General features: G+C 33.4%; 1 protein-coding gene across 1 annotated transcript in view; it reads left to right on the plus strand.

Annotated features, from left to right (window-relative positions):
* The window catches only part of KIAA0825, a gene marked incomplete at both ends in the record, with an annotated part of 341,894 nt that overhangs the window by 20,486 nt on the left and 301,967 nt on the right, over positions 1 to 19,441 (plus strand). Inside the window, one exon of the mRNA XM_079701596.1 lies at positions 2,084 to 2,753. Within this exon, the coding sequence (XP_079557722.1) occupies positions 2,084 to 2,753 (670 nt within the window). The remainder of the gene's footprint in view (positions 1 to 2,083; positions 2,754 to 19,441) is intronic.

Raw genomic sequence — 19,441 nt, forward strand, 5'->3', positions numbered from 1 at the left:
AAATATGGATATAGTTATTCCTTTAATTTCTATTAAGAACCATGTGTAATGAATTTCATTAATATTGATATAATAATGCTTTCTCATTTAATTAAAAGCAAAAGCTTTTAATTATCTTTTAATCTGTCACACATAAGTCATTCTCTATTCACTGCAGGGCAAAGGCCGCCTTAGTTTTGCTCAAATTCATTAGACTGATAGGCCTCTTCCAGACCTAGCTGTTTTAACATAATTGATCATGTTATTTTGAGAAAAGAACCACATTATTAAAACAGATCCAGATTAAAACGACCTTGTCAAGTTTTTACATGCTGAAAGTGTCAATCTTGACAGAACTTTTTTCATACATCTATTTTTTTCCATAGAAAGTTTTTATTTATTAATTATCTAACTAAATAAGAAACAGAGGTTCTCATTATGGCAGTTGTATGAAGTCATTTTCAAAATTTAAGCAATCATACTTAACACATGTTCACATGTTTTAAATCTATCATTCTTTAAATGTTTGCTTGATCAAATATTTACAGTTATTGACTGATTTAAAGAAACCCAAGTCTGAAGCACTAATATGACCAGTTTGCTCTATAGAATTTACCATAATGCTGGTGTTCTGGACTCTATCTAAGCACATTTATTTTCCAGAAGTATCAAAAGAACTAAATAAAAAGGAAGAGAGAAAATGGAGCTTCAGAAAAGTCAATTCACTTTTTGATTCTCTAGAGTGTAGTAGAAAGAACGTGGATGAGGAGAATGAAACCAGGCATCCATTCTTGGTTCTGTGCTTTATTATGTGTGACATTTGGAAAGTAACTTAAACACATTGCACTTTAGTGTCCTTATCTGTAAATTAGGGTTTTAAGTATCTATGTCACAGAGTTTTCATTATGAAGAAGTCAGAGACTGTATCAAAAAGTGCTTTTTATATAATAAACTACTACATAGATATTAGGTATTATTATTTATTACAGACAGAACATTAAATTAGAGATCACAATGCTTAGAATGACTGAGAGAGAGCCCTGGAATTTGTCTAGGAGTTGTTCATTTTTCTGAGTCACACATAACACCTTTGTCAATTGGTAATTTCCAAGCTGGCCTGATTTTATACAGCTTGAACCTTGCTTCCGTTGTTGTTCTGTTTTGTTTTGTTTTTTAAATAATCAGCTTGTTGCTACTTAGAGAATATAAACTAATTTCAGTACTACCTGAAATAGACATAATTAGGAGAGTCAGCATGTAAGGAGAATTTGTGCATGTAATTTGTGCATGTAATTCAAAGTCCAAAAACAAAGTAAATTTTTGTCCCTTTTCTATTCCTAATTACACCTACTATTGTTTCTGTCAGTTAACACAGAAAATATTAAAAAAAAATTTCTTACGGTTTGAGGAACAATTCTGAGAGTATTTTTTCCCATTTTGAGTTAGTTATTTCTTTGGAGAGAACTGAAATATTCTCAGATTACTTTCCAAAGTAAAATCTTTCTTAACAAGACTCTCAAAAAGGAATTTAAATGAAAGTTAAAGTCTTTAAATGTATTAACTTTTATTTCTCAGGATGGCAGCTATTAGTAACCCCTAGGAACATACTATGTTTAAAGGTCTCTGTTCTCTATGTTCATTTGGAGATGTATAATAATAAGTATACTCATTCAGGCATGAAAATTATCTACTAGGTATTAATTAGGGGCATGATCTTAAATTTATTTCATCTTAGGAGTACATTTCAGTTGATATTTTACTATAGATTTTTATTTAGAATTTTTAAGCTAAAGCTCCCATACAGCTCAGGTTATATCAGGAATGGATAACAATGAGGGCTAAAAACTATGTGTCGAGAAATCTAATTGAAAAATTAGTTCATCACCTGGGCTTTACAAAATTTAACAGACCATAAAGATAATATTCTAAAATGTCTGAATAGATTAACTTTCAAATGCAAAAAGAAGTTTTTTTTGAAAACATCATAGTATTGATTCTAAATTGAAATGAATTATTATGAAATTCTGTATGATTGTAGAAATCATTTTTTCCTGCTACTCTTATAGTTAATCACATTTCTAACATTAAAATTTACTTTTATTAGCAAGATTTGTTGAAGAATGAACAAAATCAAGAAGAAATGGTATTGGATTTACTTTGGGACCTCTCCTGCCACAGCAGTGTTTCCTTCCCATCCACTCTAAGTGGAACATCTTTCCATTTCCTCTCTAGTACTTCTCTTCATTCTGTTGAAGATCATTCCTCTATGGATGTAAAGTCTATATGGGATGATATAAGACTACATCTTCGACGCTTCTTAGTGAGCAAATTACAAACCCACAATGAAATAAACAATTCACAGCAAAAAATTTTGTTGAAAAATCAATGCATACAACAACTCTTATTTCTGTATCCAGAATCAGAAGTTACAATCAAGTACCAAAACATACAGAATAAACTGTTGACTAAACTTCTGCAGAACTGTTTTCCTTCTTACAGCAAAGAAGCAAATTTAGACATAATGGCTGATGGATACCAAGGTACAATGCTTAAGTTATACTCAATGATAAAAGAGGATTTTAACACACTACGTGAAATTTTAGCTCCATCCTCAACAGTGAAATTCATTAAAGAAACTTACCTGGATACTGTTACAGAAGAAATGGCAAAATTTCTTGAAAATTTTTGTGAGCTGCAGTTCAAAGAAAGTGCTGTCCGTGTGATTAAAACAAGCAAGAGCTCCAGCAGGCATAGAGGAGCAGTGCATGCTTTGGGTTAGTGATTTTTAAAATTTCTGTTTGGTTTAACTTAAACCTTTTGATACCTTTAATTTTCTTTTTTTTTTTTTTGAATTTTCGAATTTTATTTGTTTATTTTTATACAGCAGTTTCTTATTAGTTATCTATTTTATACATATTAGTGTATACATGTCAATCCCAGTCTCCCAATTCATCCCACCACCACCACCACCACCACCGTCCCCCCCCCACCACCACTTCCCCACCTTGGTGTCCATACGTTTGTTCTCTACATCTGTGTCTCTATTTCTGCCCTGCAAACCAGTTCATCTGTACCATTTTTCTAGGTTCCACATATATGTGTTAATATATGATATTTGTTTTTCTCTTTCTGACTTACTTCACTCTGTATGACAGTCTCTAGATCCATCCACATCTCTACAAATGACCCAATTTTGTTCCTTTTTATGGCTGAATAATATTCCATTGTATATATGTACCACATCTTCTTTATCCATTCATCTGTCGATGGGCATTTAGGTTGCTTCCATGACCTGGCTATTGTAAATAGTGCTGCAGTGAACATTGGGGTGCATGTGTCTTTTTGAATTATGGTTTTCTCAGGGTATATGCCCAGTAGTGGGACTGCTGGGTCATATGGTCGTTCTATTTTTAGTTTTTTTAAGGAACCTCCATGCTGTTCTCCATGGTGGCTGTATCAGTCTACATTCCCACCAACAGTGCAAGAGGGTTCTCTTTTCTCCACACCCTCTCCAGTATTGATATCTTTAATTTTCTAACTTTTCTATTTGGTTAAACTTAATTACAAATTTGAAAATAAATCAGAAAATAAATGTTCTGAAATTCTCCACTACACATTTCTCTTATGCATTTCTTTTTCTCTAAGTAGAGTAATAGAAGTGTGTTCTTTCCTGTCATTTAAATTATTATTATTATTTTTAATTAATTAATTTATTTTTGCTGTGTTGGGTCTTGGTTTCTGTGCAAGGGCTTTCTCTAGTTGTGGCAAGCGGGGGCCACTCTTCATCGCGGTGCGCGGGCCTCTCAGTATCGTGGCCTCTCTCGTTGCATAGCACGGGCTCCAGATGTGCAGGCTCAGTAGTTGTGGCTCACAGGCCCAGTTGCCCTGCGGCATGTGGGATCCTCCCAGACCAGGGCTTGAACCCGTGTTCCCTGCATTGGCAGGCAGATTCTCAACCACTGCGCCACCAGGGAAGCCCCAGAGCTGAAGCATTATTAAGTAAAAAGAATTGTTGAACACTTGTTGAAATTTTTATTAATGAAAATTGGAAGTTTAAAATTGTAATATTTTAGTCAGCCAATGCCAATATGGCCCTATTATGAAATACTAATTATAAAATTCTATATTATAATTGGTTATGGAAGCATAGCATTAACTACAGCTGATTTTTAAAGTTCCCCTAATGTTGTTCCTACAAGAATATATATAATAAAAGAGGATTTGAAGATTCCTAATTTTATTCAAAAGATAAAAGATAAAAGAATCTATTATGATATAATAAATTTTTCTTGTCATTTTAATTTCCTACCAGTGAAGAAAAATTAAGGTAAAAAATATGATTATTTTGAAAATTATGATTACTCATGCTTTACATAGAATGCTGAGGTATGTTTCTAAATATGTTCATAAACTATATTTTTTAATTATTTGAAAATTATCATTTGGTGAATTGCTATTTTTGAATTTATGATCATTTCATAAAAATTTCCATAGCTCACTATATTTTTACCTACCTTCCTTAATAAAATACCACAATACCAAATTGCTCTGATATATGAATATGAATCTATTATATGAATATGATATATGAATTTTCAAATAATTTAATGTTTTGTCTTAGAATTTTTATTTTCTTCAGGAAGCTGTGTCACATCACAGAACAGAGGTGCATCAGCCATGTTTAAGTTACAGCAGAATACAAAATCAGTGAATTTAGGAACAAAGTAAATAGATTTTCATTTTAATTATTACATAAATTTTAAATGCATTTTCATAAGTGTACTTATTTTCTATAATTTTTATGTCCTCTCAAAAAGTTTATGCTTACTTGTAAAGTACTTTCAACATGAAAGTTTTATATGTGCTAAATATAGTTTAGTTTATGCCAGAAGAAAAGATCCATATGGTTAAAAATAAGTGTAAATTGCTATGGAGTCTTTAGGGCTGATATTGAGGTGTTTTCCCTTTTGTGAGAGAGAACTATGTGCGTTGGCTTTTACACCAAAATTTGAAGCACTTTCCACAAGTCCAAGTGCACTGATCTTTCTCAAGCTGCTTTATCTGAACTTTGATATAAATCACTTGTTAAACGAATGCTTTCCATGTGCCAAGCACTGTACTAAGTGCATCCCTTTCCTTATTATCCCAATTTGATAAACAAAGAAAGAAACTTAGAAAGATTAACTTGCCTTGAGTCACTTGCCCAGAGTCAGGATTCACATGTAGATCTCTATGTCTTCAAGACCCATGTTCTTAACCACCATGCTGTTGGGTCTTGTCTCAAAGTGTAAAATTAAATTCTTTGTCACTTGTAAAAGAAATTTCAAACAGCACTGTTCAAGTGGGCTGCCTGAAAATCAGTTCCGTTCTGCTATATTGAGTACCTGCCACAGGCAAGGCATTTAGCAGCTACCGTGTTTAAGGTTTCTAAGCTAGACATGGTAAAGGGAAGAAAACTGAGTAACTGCTGTTAATGCTGTGTGAGAACTCCTAAACTAACTCTTAACAGAGCAGTCATATCTTCCACTAATATTTTGCCCAATGACCAAATTTTATTTATTAAGGAAATACAGCTTGAGATTAGCAAAATAATAATAATAATTTATAAATACTTAATAAAATTTATAATTTATATTCCTATTTGAATAAAATCTAGATTGGCTTGAATGGGTTGTATATTGTCTTTAGTATATGTTTACACTCACCAAGTCTTCGATTTTTTTTTTTTTTTTTTTTTGGCTGCGTTGGGTCTTCGTTGCTGCCCGCAGGCTCTCTAGTTACAGCGAGCAGGGGCTACTCTTCGTTGTGGTGTGCTGGCCTCTCACTGCGGTGGCTTCTCTTGTTGCAGAGCATGGGCTCTAGGCACGGGGGCTTCAGTAGTTGTGGCATGCGGGCTCTAGAGGGCAGGCTCAATAGTTGTGGTGCATGGGTTTAGTTGCTCCACAGCATGTGCGATCTTCCTGGACCAGGGCTCAAACCCGTGTCCCCTGCATTGGCAGGCGGATTCTTAACCACTGTGCAACTAGGGAAGCCCAAGTCTTCGATATTTTGCCTGAAACTCTAGACCTTCCTTAAGTAACAAGAGTTAGCATTTATTGGGTCAGACATTGCAGCACATTATTTCATTTAATCCTTCTAACCACCCAACAAGGTAGGTACCCTTATTTATCTCTATTATATAGTGAGAAAACTAAGATATAGAGATATTAAGTAATTTGGTCAAGGTTACAAAGTAAAGCCAGGATATAAACTCAGGTCTGTCTGACTGCAATGCCCTGACTATAACTGTGCTCTACTGCCTAAAAGAACGGGATGGAAATAGCTCATTCCATTAAGAACACTGTTGTGAATCCTCTGTATGCTAAATCTACTTTAGTGTTGTCACTGTTTTACTTTCCCCTAAACTATCCCACAGTCTTCTCATTCGAAGACTTCATAATGCTTATTTTGTGATCTACTGAGATATCTTAAGCAGACCTTGTATATACACTAGTCTCTTTTTTCCAGCCTTATTGAAATATAATTGACATATAACACTGTTTAAGATGTACAACTTGTTGATTTGTACCCTTAATATTTGTACACTTAATACTTCAAAACGATTACTACCATAGTATTAGCTAATATCTCCATCATGTCACATAATTACCATTACTTTTGTGTGGTGAGAACACTTAAGGTTTACTTTCTTAGCAACTTTCAAGTATGTAATACATTATTATTACTATAATCACAATGCTGTGCATTAAATCCCCAGAAATTTTAAATCTTCTAACTGGAACTTTGTACCCTTTGACCAATATCTCCTCATTTCCTCCATCCCCCATCCCCTGGTAACTACCTTAATACTCTGTTTCTATGAGTTTAGTTTTTTTAGATTTCACATATAAGTGATATCATATAGTATTTGTCTATCTCTGTCTGACTGTCTGACTTATTTCACTTAGCATAATGCCTTCAAAGTCCATCCATGTTGTTGCAAATTGCAGGATTTCCTTCTTTCACATGGCTGAACTATAGTCCATTTTATCTATCTCAATCTCCCATATTCTTTATCCATTCATTCATAAATGCACACTTAGGATGTTTCCTTATCTTGGCTATTGTGAATAATACTGCAGCAAACATGGGGGTGCATGTATATTCCATACTGTTTTCTGCAGTTGCTGTAGCAATTTATATTCCCACCAGCAGTGCACATGGGTTCCCTTTTCTCTACATCCTCACCAATGCTTGTTATCTCTTGCCTTTTTGATGATAGCCACGTATAAGGTGATATCTCATTGTGGTTTTGGTTTGCATTTCTCTGATGATTAGTGATCTTGAGCATCTTTTCATGTACCTCTTGGCCATCTGTATGTCTTCTTTGGAAAAATGTCTATTCAGGTCCTCTGCCCATTGTTTAATCGGATTTTGTTGTTGTTGTTGTTACCGAATTGTATGAGTTCTTTATGTATTTTGTATATTGATCCCTTACTAAATATATGGTTTGCAAATATTTTCTCCCTATCATAGATTTTTTCAGTTTGTTGATAGTTTCTTTTGCTGTGCACAAGCTTTTCAGTTTGATATAGTCCCATTTATTAATTTTTGCTTTTGTTGCTTATGCCTTTGGTATTATATCCAAAAAATCATTGCCAAGACCAACATTAAGGAACTTTTCCCCTATGCTTTCTTCTAGGAGTTTTATGGTTTCATGTCTTAGGTTTAAGTCTTTTATCCATTTTGAGTTAATTTTTGTATATGTTGTAAGATATGGTTCAGTTTCATTCTTCTTCATGTGTTATCCACTTTTCCCAACACCATTTATTTAACCCTTTCCCCAATGAGTATTCTCAGTCCCCTTGTCAAATACTAGTTGACCATATATGCAAGGGTTTATTTCTGGGTTCTCAGTTCTGTTCCGTTGGTCTATGTGTCTATTTTTATGTTTTGATATTTGAAGAAAATGGTGAAATAATGTTATCATGTAAATATTATAGACTCTTTGTGATTTGGTGATATATTCTAGAAAAGAATAGTATTATTTTTACAGATACTCTTTTAAGTGATTAAGTCATCGAGTTACTCTTACTTTTAAAATTGTATTTTCTTTGGATGTAAGAAAAGATATTGCTACTTTTCTCAGTGCTTGAAAAAGAGGATTGTTTATGTGTAGTAAATTTTAGTTAGATAAATTCTCTGTATTTTAATATGAAACGATACAATTAGGAGATTTCAATCATAGGATAAATGTCATGGTCCCCTGTATATCTTACTCTGAATTTTTCTTGAGGTTATTGTTAGCTTGAAAGGGAAAGACTTGAGTGTATGATACATGCCTTTGAGTATTTGGAAGGTTTCTAAAGATCTCCAGTGGGTGAGAGGTTGAAACTTGGTGTCCTCTACCCCTTCCCTCTCCGAGTTCCTTTATATTTTGTTTAAGGAAGATTGAGGGTAGGGGAAACAGAATCCCTCTGGGGATGAAAAGATCCTTTAGAGTAAAGAAGACGCTCAAGCCCAGGTAAAGGCAGAATTTTGACTAAGGAGGCACAAATCACAATTGGAAAGTAGGCCAGTCAAAATCACCCTAATTTCTCTTCTACTCCTCAAGTAGCTCTGACGAGCTGAGTGATGATCTCAGGGAAATGTAAAGAAGTATATTGAGGCCAGCATGCAAAGTGTGTACAGAAAGAAGCATTTGTATGGTATTGCTACAGAAGAGACCAAGCCTCCTAGAAGGATACCACATCTCTTGACCCTATTGTGCTCCTGAGATAGAGGTGAAGATCTCCATTAGATCTCTGATGTCAATCATGCTTGTTGTTTTCTAACCCCACACTAGTATAAGCTGAAATTTCAAGTAATACAAAACAGTAATGGGGAAAAAAATTCCTAAAAGAAAGTTATATCTTTATTCAGTTATCACAAATTCCTTTAAAGTAATAGTACAATTTCAGGGTTTTTTGTTGTAGCGTTGTTGAAAATACTAATAAATGATATTGTTGATTAGCTTTTTTTCCCCACTGTTTTATCATACTTGTTATTCTTTCATGAAATACTGATATATTCCTTGTTTACAAGTACCTGCTCTCAGAAGGTGAAAAGTACAGGTATCAGGAGTCAAGGGTGCTCGTCTTGAATCTCCTACCCCCTTGTTTTTGTGACCTTAGATAAGTCATTTAACCTCTTCATATCGTTCTAATTGATAAAATGAAAGGGTTATATTAGATAATATCTAAGCTTTAACTCTAAACTTATTCTGACTCTGTGATGTGGAAATCATTCCACAACCAGATTTTTTATACCTACAATTTGTCATTGGAAACTGTCACATTTATTTTCTTTGCTGACTGACAGTACAGAGATATATTAGCTGTCTAAGTGTGTGGCTTTGTATGCCACTGTAACAAATACAAAACTGCCCTTTAGATCTTCATCTGTGTGATTTTTCCTCCCCAAGTGAAACTTGAAAATAACAGTATGGAAAGTGCCCACTTCCTACAGTTGCATTTTTAATGAGGATGGGAGGGTGAAGAGGGGAGTCCGTGATTAAGCAAAAACAGAAAGTAGAGTCTCTCCTTCCAGCTGACATCTGAAGCTATTCCTAGAAATTCTTTTTTGGGCTTCCCCTGTGATCCTACAACCAACTGTTTTTGTTTTGTTTTATTTTTTGTTTCAAATTTTTTTTCTAGTAGCATTTTAAATCAGATCATTGAAAATTAAGATCACAGGCAAGAACTGGAAATACAATATTATTTTGTATTGTTGATTGGAAAGAAATTCATATGCCTTTTCTCTGGCATGTATTTAAAGTAGGCAAAGCAGGGATTTAAGACTTGTGTTTTTTCCTGGGGAAGAACCAGCTCATTTCTGCAATGCTATAGATAGTAGGTATGGACTAAATACTTTTTCTCAGAAAGTGTCTCTGTATCCATACAAACCCTTCTGTAAGTAAGAACAAAATGAAAACCTCAGAATTAGGACTATAAAGCATGGAAGAGTGAGTGATCTTTTCCTAAGAGTCTGTGGGTAAGAATTTCATGAGCCATATGAAAACAATTGTACATGTTAAACTTACGTAAATAATTTTAGTATTTTTTTCAGCATGTAAAGAAAGTCAAACGTGATTTGGGTTTTGGCATAATTGATTCTAAAGCCTTCCCTTCCGCAAGTTCGGTTACATGGCATGTTCAGAGCCTTCTTGAGGCTTCTCCTAGAATGTGCTAGGACATTCATGCCATCAGTAGAGAGAACGGGCTTGTATTCCCTTTTTCTGAGCCTGGAGGATGTTCTGTACTGATTCCTTTCTGTACTGTCTGTCTCTCTATAGTAGAAGTACACAGGGTGATCCATCAAGGTGAGGGTGAAAATTAGAACTATTTAGTTTTATTTCATCCTTTATATAAGAGGCAGGACAGGACAAATTTTTCATGCCATTTAAAGTAGTGTTTTCTGTGTTAAAAGTCATTCCCAGCCAATCTGATTCTTGAGTTTTGGTAAGGCACAAATAGCTTAGGCTCTATTTTGCACTAAAAACCTGAATAAAGTATATACTTTGCAAAGGATGCTACTCAGAACATGAATTCACCATTAATTTTTGTTAATATTTTCTCATTGATCATCTTCATTTTTCCTTGTTATCTATTTACAAATATATAAAGTTAGTTATATAATAGATACTGTTTTTTAGGTCCTTTTAATTTGCCATGCACCATGCTAAGCACTTTATGCACTGATACACCATTTGATTCTTACAAACATCTCTGAAAATTTGGATATTATCCCTACTTTATAGTTGCAGAAACTGAGGTTGGATAAGTTAAAGAGCTTTCCCAAAGTTCCACTGCTAGGTTGTACCTCGACTGGGATTCAAATCCATTTCTGAATTATGACCAAGCCTATTCTCTTAAATACTGTCTTTCTTTCTCTTGCTAAATGAAATCCCTTTCAAGATCAGGAACCCTTTTATAATTTGAAGAGTAATTCCCATGAGCCACAGATCCTGATTTTTGCGTTGGACTTTCTGGAATTGTAACACATATATTTATTCTCTACGTATAAAATTAAACAACCTTGGATTTTGGAAGCAACTATGATAGTAATAGAGTGCAAAGCTACATCACTGGATTTTCTGCTTGGGAAAAATTTGGAAAGGAAAAAAATATCCAAGACTTTCCATCTAACACATGAAAAGGAAAATAATAATGTTAATTTTTTACTTAATATAAAAAAATGTCTAGAAGAGGCTCTCATTTTATTCCTAGAGAAGCAGGTAATCTGCTTACATATAAGGCTTTTGCCAGAGTTAAGCTAAAAGTAATTAAGTTACTGAAATAGTTGAAGCAATTATTGCTAGGTTTAAGATCCTTTTTACGATTAATTAATAATAATCCTACATGTTAACGATATGTTTGCAAGATGCTTCCACATTTTGGGTTTTTTAATTTAATTTATATTTGCTCCACCACCAGTCTGAAATTAGGCAGTGCAGCAACTCCAGTTCTTGTTTTATGGGTGACAAAAACTACGGCATTTTGGCTGATTAACAAATCAAGTTGGAGACGGAACTAAGAGTAGAAGTGTCTTCCCACTATACCTCAGTGCCTCATAAGAAAATAAACGAAAAGTCTCACACTAGAATTTTTTCCCTAAGGAGTTGATGGCGTATTTAAATTCTTCCTACTAAAGGTTGTATCATCTGTGAAAATTATCTATTTGATTAAAAACTATGAGAAAAATGACTGGATGTGTATGAGGGGAGGGTGTATGTTAACGTGGTTGGGTAGATATGTAGTATTATGCATATGCACACATATCTTTATTTACCTAAAATGTTTTTCTGCTGCATGGCTCTATTCTTCTGACCCCATTATTCACCATTAAATGTTCAGAGGCCTCTGAATCTTTGTTTTAAAGACACTAAAGCAACAAAGGTGGAAAGTATATTACCTAAAAGATAAAGTGGATGTAGTTTAGTTTGGGTAATATTTTTGCTTCCGTGCAGCAACAATTAGCAAACGCTAAATTGCACTCAATTATTGAGTCCTTAGAACACCTGTGTGTTCTTCCTAAAGGTGGAAAGAATATTTTACTAGCCACATTCTCTAGTTATGACATTCAAAAACTAAGGATGGTAGATAAAAATGACTTACTGGTTTCTCATGAGGGGTCATAAGTCAGCTTGAGATTTATATTCCTTATTAACCATTCAGTAACAGTTTTAAAAATTAAAAAGATTAAAATACTGAGATTTAAAAACCCTTATTTTTTAACTTGGAAAAAGAAATTGTCTAGTTAAAGATATAAGTAACAAATTAAGAGAAGAATGAAAATAATTGTAAACAAATTATTGAAAAGAAGTTCAAATAAAATTATTCTAAAAATAAACAAATTTATTTTGCAACTATTCTATACTGAGCAAAGAATGTGGATGAGTAATACACATGGAAGCAGTTGTAAGCCAGAAATTCAAATTCTGTAGAAAGTGATTTGGTAAGTCACTAATGCAACCTTTCTAAAACTTTTCTGACTTCTGCTTTCCCCTGCTAAAGTTATTTATGTCATTCTATGTCTTGATTTATGAACACAGTGATAAATGTGAATACTTAGCTCTGTTGTTTTATGTAAAAATGTTTACAGGTTTTTGCTTTTACAGATCATGAATCCCTGAATTCTTATTTAGCATATGGGCATTTTCCAGTAGACTATTATAAGCTTGAATGTTGTTTAATTGACATATTTTTTTCTTAGGTTCTCAGAAAATGTAATATGTGACTTCTGGTTACTATGCTGTCAATCAGTTATTAGTATCAAACTTGTTTTCATAAATGTTCAAGAAGAAAAGTTTAATAAGCAAAAAGACATTGGTAAGATTCCTTTAAAAATGTACTCTAACAGAACTGAGAATTATAATGGTTGTTCCTTTACCTCCACATTCTTTGTTATGAAAATCAACTCGGCAGATATACATTGTTATAACATTTTTAATTTCATTATTTATATATAAGTATGAAAATCTTTGACCATCAGTGTCACATCTATGAAGTCAAATATTTGTTATAAAACATATCTTTTGCCTCAAAGTAGCTGTCATTTAACATCTTTACCTTTATTTAGTTATTTTTTAACCGAGGGGAAATCTGTGTCTTATACACCTGGGACTGTTAAAATTCTTTGTTTAAATTGGCATTTTTCTGAGTATGGATTGATCTCTCTGCACAGGGATTTATAGAGGAGAAACTGCTGGTAGCTTTGAGAGTTAGACCAATCCCTTCCTCACATGTGGAAATAAGAAAATAATCCTTAGCTTTGGGTAAAATGTTTAAAAGTTATAATGTGGATTTTCAGTCAGAAGTTCTTTTGCCTCTGTCATTCTTAAAATTTAATGTCTATTCCTTTGTTTAATACATATATATTTAGTTTGCTTCTAGTTTTACCAGAACATTCATAAGCACTTTGATGGTTAGCTATCTAAATGGAGATCTAAAATTGCACTTGTAAGGAAGTAAAAAGTTACTTAAAATTAAGTACAGTATATTGCTTCAATCAAAAGCAAAACCTATCAGTTTGTTTTTGCAACTTCTTTTCAACATTGAGTAAAAACAGAAAACCCTTGTCTATTATTTAGAAAAGTGTAGCTTACCTTGTTACCTGTTTAATCTTTTCCATAATAGAATCATAGGAAGTACTGAGTTAGCAGGTAAGTGCCCGTGAGAGATGAAAATCTAATAAGGCCTTTGGAATTATGATGCCAGTGATATATGAAAAACTAAATAATTTGAAGTTTTGATATTTTTGATTACCGTGACATGGTCATAGTGAACTGATTTTAGAATATCTGGCATTATATTGTTTGTCCTCCAAGGTAAAAATTATTTTAACTTTAAAATTCAGTATTAGCATTTCCATTAGCGAAAAGCACACAGTACTAATCATTGTAGTAATTACTGGAGTAGACACCCAGGTTTGTGAAATAACCTGTCCTGAAAAGAAGAGAAATACCCTCCAAATTTTATGATGATCATTGTGAGAGAAAGTTATATTGTAAAATTGTTTTATAGTGCCTTCCTATATCTTTTTTCCAAACTGTACTGAAATCAATTATTATCATCTTTGTTAATGTTCTTTTAGTAGCACAATAAAATAGTAGTCCTTCAGCTGTTTGAAGAGTGTGTACTTTTAATAGATATTTTTCTTATAATTTTTCTTAGTCATGGCTACAAAAGCCATAAAGTTCACAGTTATTGGTATACGGGTCTAGTTAGTAGAGCCTGAACCTTGAAGAGCAGTGGGAAGATGCAGCAATTACAGTCTCTTTAAGACTTAGTAACTAAGATCTAATGTGGAATCAGTATGTAAAAATGAGAAAAATCCTTGTTCGACTTTATAGACAAGATATTACTGCACAGATTTTGCTGAAGCCTTATGTTCACTGAGTCCCTCTAAAGACTTTTATTGTCTTTATAGAGCTTGAACAGTTGGCCTCAATATCTCATTATTTAGATTAAGCATATGCAAATTTGTACAAGCTCTCTGTTTATTGATAAGTGATAATCTCATGTTTTGCATTGTTTCTGTGATATACAGACAACAAATATAAGTCCTTTATATTTCTATGTAAGGTACTCATAGGGATTAGAGTTACAGAAAAATACATACTTTCTTGACATTTATGAGTATATCTAAAAGCAGAATTACTAAATACTAAATTTGGTGAAGATCACTGAGTCATGCACCAATGTGAGTTTTCGTTAAATTTTAATCATGTGCCAAGGTTTCTAAGACACAAAAAGGAAACCAGAAAACAGGAGGATGTTTAAAAACATTAAATACACTGCTATGGTTTGCATCCTTGTGGTTTTTTCCTACTATCCTGATAGTTCTTTAAGGTTCTGTCATTTTCAATCAGCAGAGAGTACATGTGATCAGTATATCTGATAAACTTGTCAATGCCTCTTTAAAGCAGGATTCCCCAACCTATTCAATTCAGATCCCCGTGCTTCATTTCAAGTATCATCTTGATAAGACAGAGCTATGTCACAGGCATCTGTGTATAGCCAGTTCAGTCTACAACTAATTTGTGCAGGAAAAAATTAAATCAGGAGGTAAATTATTTCATGATTGCTCATTCCCAACAGAGTTGGGCATCATTCTGAAGAAAATATCAAATAATTGGTTTCAGGCCGTGTCAGACACATGCAATTCCCTTCTCTAATGGCCGTGTGTGGTAGCACCAGGCCTCAGGGGTCAGCAAAGAACTGGAAATAGCTTAGTGCCAGGCACGGCAATAGAAAGACTGAGCACATAGGAAATGAAGTGGCAATAAGTGCAATCCATAGGGGAAATGTGCTTCACTTGGAGTTTAATATATCGGTTCAGAATCTGGCAGGAAGCCATGCAACAATTGTTTACCTTTTTGTCAGCATCTGCATCTGTTCTGTTTTGTAAACAGCACTTAACTCTCAGTCGGTAAATGCTGAAATCAATAACAACTGTTAAGGGATTTCCTCCCCCCCCCTTTTTTATATTCTATAACAAATGCACACTACAAACAATGTTTGCCTTAGATTAACAAGGAACAGAGATTAACAGGGTCAAAGGGATTTGGTTGGGAACATTTTATGGCTTCTTGGGTTTACAGTAATTATATCTGTGTGATTTGAATGTATTTTGTAACCTATCCAAATTAAACTGTTAAAAAAATGCTAGCAAGCAGTAATGAAGATGATTTTTTATAATTATCTTAAGTACTGTGTATAGAAAACTGCTGGCACTGTTTGTAATAATTTAATTCTGTGCAATATTGTGTATTACAGCTGTTATGCACAAATATTAAGTTGCCTTTTGCAGTTTTAGGAAATTAGTGATTATAACCATCAGTACTAATTATTTTAAACATACAGTTATTAAATAAAAATTACACACCACAGTGAGACATAAAAAAGGTTCAATCTGTGACTAGTGCCTATAAAACTAAATATGTCATTAGTAAATGCAAAAAAAAGGAAAACACTACTTGTAAGTTCACTGTCTTCAGGGACTGAGTAGATGAATGCTGTCAAATGCAGGATTGTTACAATAGTTATGGCATCACTTAAAAGCGAATATCACCAAGATCAGAGGAACACATTATTGCCAATGGGCTTTATGCCTGCCTATCTCCACTCACTACTTAAAAATTTTACTCCTTAAAATTTCCCCATACACAATTGCTTAGTTGCCTTGTTTTCACTTTATTTACTTCATATCTGATTTAAACCATACCTAATTTTTTCTTCTGTTTTTACTTATGTAATAAGCATTAAATCTTAGGCTTTCTCATTAATTTTTGTCAAATGTATGCCTTTTTTTAATCTTTCACTGGATTACCATAAGCCACAAATAAAAATTTGGAATTATTTGATCAGGTCACCTAGTCAAGATGTCTTTTCAAAATTTTATGTCTAAGTGTTTGGTGTGAATATTTCAATTTCCTTGACAGTTATTTTGCTAATTCACTTATCTAAATTGTTTTGGCCAACATTTTTTGAAAGTTTGTTGTATTTTTTTTATTAAATAGATTTAATTAGAAATAAGAATTTGGAAACTTGAACAAGAATATCTTTCATACTTTTATCAATACTGGAAAGTACTTTGGCTTCATTTTCTTCACTTCGTATTATTTGTTTATTTGGCATTCTGTCTGTCACCTGTGTAAGAAATTAATTAATATACAGTAATATACACACAACCACAAGTTATATGTGTCTGTATAATATAAATTCATTTTTATCACGTAGAATATCTAGATTTTTATTTTTCATTATCCTCAGAATCACAATCCAGATTTCATAAATTTGCACTTCAAGATGTTTATTTGAATGAAGTATAACATGTGTTTAGGCTTAGAAACTAGAGAAGAGTTGCCTTCTCTAAGTGTACATTCTGTCCAGAGATAGAGAACCTACTTTATTAATCCATCCCATTATGATATTTATAAGATTCAGTAAAAATGAACTAACACTTAACACTGCTGCATGCTCTGATCTGTAAATATAAAGAAAAAATTTTTGATAGAAATTTTCATCTCCAGATTAGAATCTGCCATTGAAAACCATAGATGATGTTTAGACATAATTTAGAAGTCAACTGTCACCTTTTCTAATTCCTTCCTTTATCAAGGGAAAATTGTCACATGGTTCCATATATCTCTCTCTCTCTTATATTTAAAGAATATAAAAGTGAAAGACTTTAGCTTCTATTGTTTGTGCTTTGTGTCTTTAACATCTGCTTGATAGGAATTACTTTCTCACTTTTGCCATTTCATGTTAAATATTTTATATCACATCCTACTCAGTTAGTATGCAAGTTTAAAAAGATTATGATTGAAATTTTCATTCCAAAGGTCAAAATGTTCGAAGTTTTATTGTTCCTAAAATAATCAAAGTGGCTATCTTGCATTTATGTTAGCATTAAAGTTAACTGTCTCTAGCAGAGTTTGAAAAATTGTAGTGGTTATTATGTTCTGATGGAATACGTAAGGCACTCATGGGGGGATGGGTATTGTCTATGAATCATTAGCTACTTAAAAAAAATTGATTGTTAAAGGTAGCCCTTTGTTGTATTAGATGAAGGCAATAATCATTATTCTCTAAGCAAAGGGAAAATTAAGTGCTAATTAACAAGTTATGAAGTGCACAATAGTAGTTAGAGAATAAGCAGCGTTTTCCCACTGGTAGCAAATGGTATCTGGGAACAATAGGGTCAACAAATTGATTGCTGATAACTAATTGTATTTTTCAAATTCCCCAAAGTAATGTTAAATGTCATGAGGTTACTCAACACCATAGCAAAGTTTCTGTATTGAAATCTTAACTTGTAATAAAATTTGAATATTGTGCTTTTAAAATTATTATTTTAGAATTTATCCTATACATGATTATTTACTTACATGTAGTATGTTTATTGTTAATTTGACGTTTTCTTTTAAGAACTTGAAGTCTCTATTCAGTTATAGTTTTATTTCCTTGTTTTTTATGTAAGATAAGTCTTCGGGAAAAAAAGATATATGTGTCCTTCTTTATATTAATTTTAAAATAGTTTGATATTAGCTTTCATAGTCATCAAACAAGAATTGCTAAGTTATCTATGTTAGCAGTTTGAAGCATCTCATCTTTACTGATGATGTGGTAGAGTTGACATATTTTATGTTCTTAGCTATTAAACCATAACTTAGGTTTGATCTTGAAAATTGGCTTTTAGGGTATTTTAATTCAGTATCTCCATGAGATAAAGGGTTGAATTCTGAGATTAACTTTTTGATATCACATAGACATAATTCTAAATGTTAACTTTGAGTTTTAATAAATATAAGAGAATTCTAAAAAGGCAGCCTCTGTTAATATAATTTTTGATTTCTCAGGGAAAGAACAGATTCGTACTTTTGTTTCTTCAATAGTTAGAATTTATACACACTAAGATAAAATCTGGTCTCCATATTGAATCACTCACAAAAATTGCTCATCTAATATCATTTTGGAATCACTCGTGCCACTTTGTGACAAAAACAAAGGGGCACAGCTGCTTCCCCAATTTATCACAAGCCTTTTGGAGCCTTCTAGCCTCCAACTGAATTCCAAACATATAAGTCTCACTTTGGCAAACTGAGACTCTTGGCTCTCCAAACAACTGTAAATGGCTGCTTTCCTATCCTCTTGCTTGGTATAAGTGAAAGCAAACTCAGATGATGATTAAAGAGAGGGACTTTACAACTTTCACTCCAGCTTATTGTCCATTGTCCCTCTACCCATTTGAGATGAGGACCACAGGAAAACCCTTAGCCATGTGGGAAATTCCCATTTATTGCTCAAATTTACCTATTTTCTGTAACCAAAAACTTTGGAGAAATACGATCTTATCAATAAATGCCTTATTTAAGTTATATTAAGGGCTCTGATAATACTCCTTTTATATCATTTGTTAAAAGCAGAATGATTCATAAGCTGATCTAATTGAGGCTCTTTCTCCCTTAGGTCCCTTTGAATTTTAGGTACATGTTTGATGATCATAACTCTTGCAGGCTAGAATCACAGGCATCTTCCACAGCATGTCCTTGCAGTGCCCTACCTCTTTGGACTAATGGTGAGGAAGTCTGGCTCTGAGATATCTAACTCCCTGGAAGATGCCAAAGGTTGCAAAAGGCAGAGTGGACTATTCCTCATTAGGAAGATACCCGTACTTGCTTCTCAAGTGGCAGGGCTTTCCCACAGAACCCTTAGGAGAAATCAGAGAGGTTCTTGAATTGGTCTTCTCTAAAGACAGCCAAGAAGGGGAAGAGGAATGCTTACAGCATGAGCAAGAGCTTAGAAGAGGGAATGAGCTTGTCTCATAATGGAGAAGCAGTGTGTGTGCTGTGGAAGAGGTGGAGCAGAGGTGAGAGACTCCCATTAACAAGCTTAGAACAAGCATCCTCATTCACAGGGCAGTGGGGTCTCACGAGGGG

This window comes from Hyperoodon ampullatus, assembly GCF_949752795.1.
Source record: "Hyperoodon ampullatus genome assembly, chromosome: 4".
NCBI classification, from domain to species: domain Eukaryota; kingdom Metazoa; phylum Chordata; class Mammalia; order Artiodactyla; family Ziphiidae; genus Hyperoodon; species Hyperoodon ampullatus.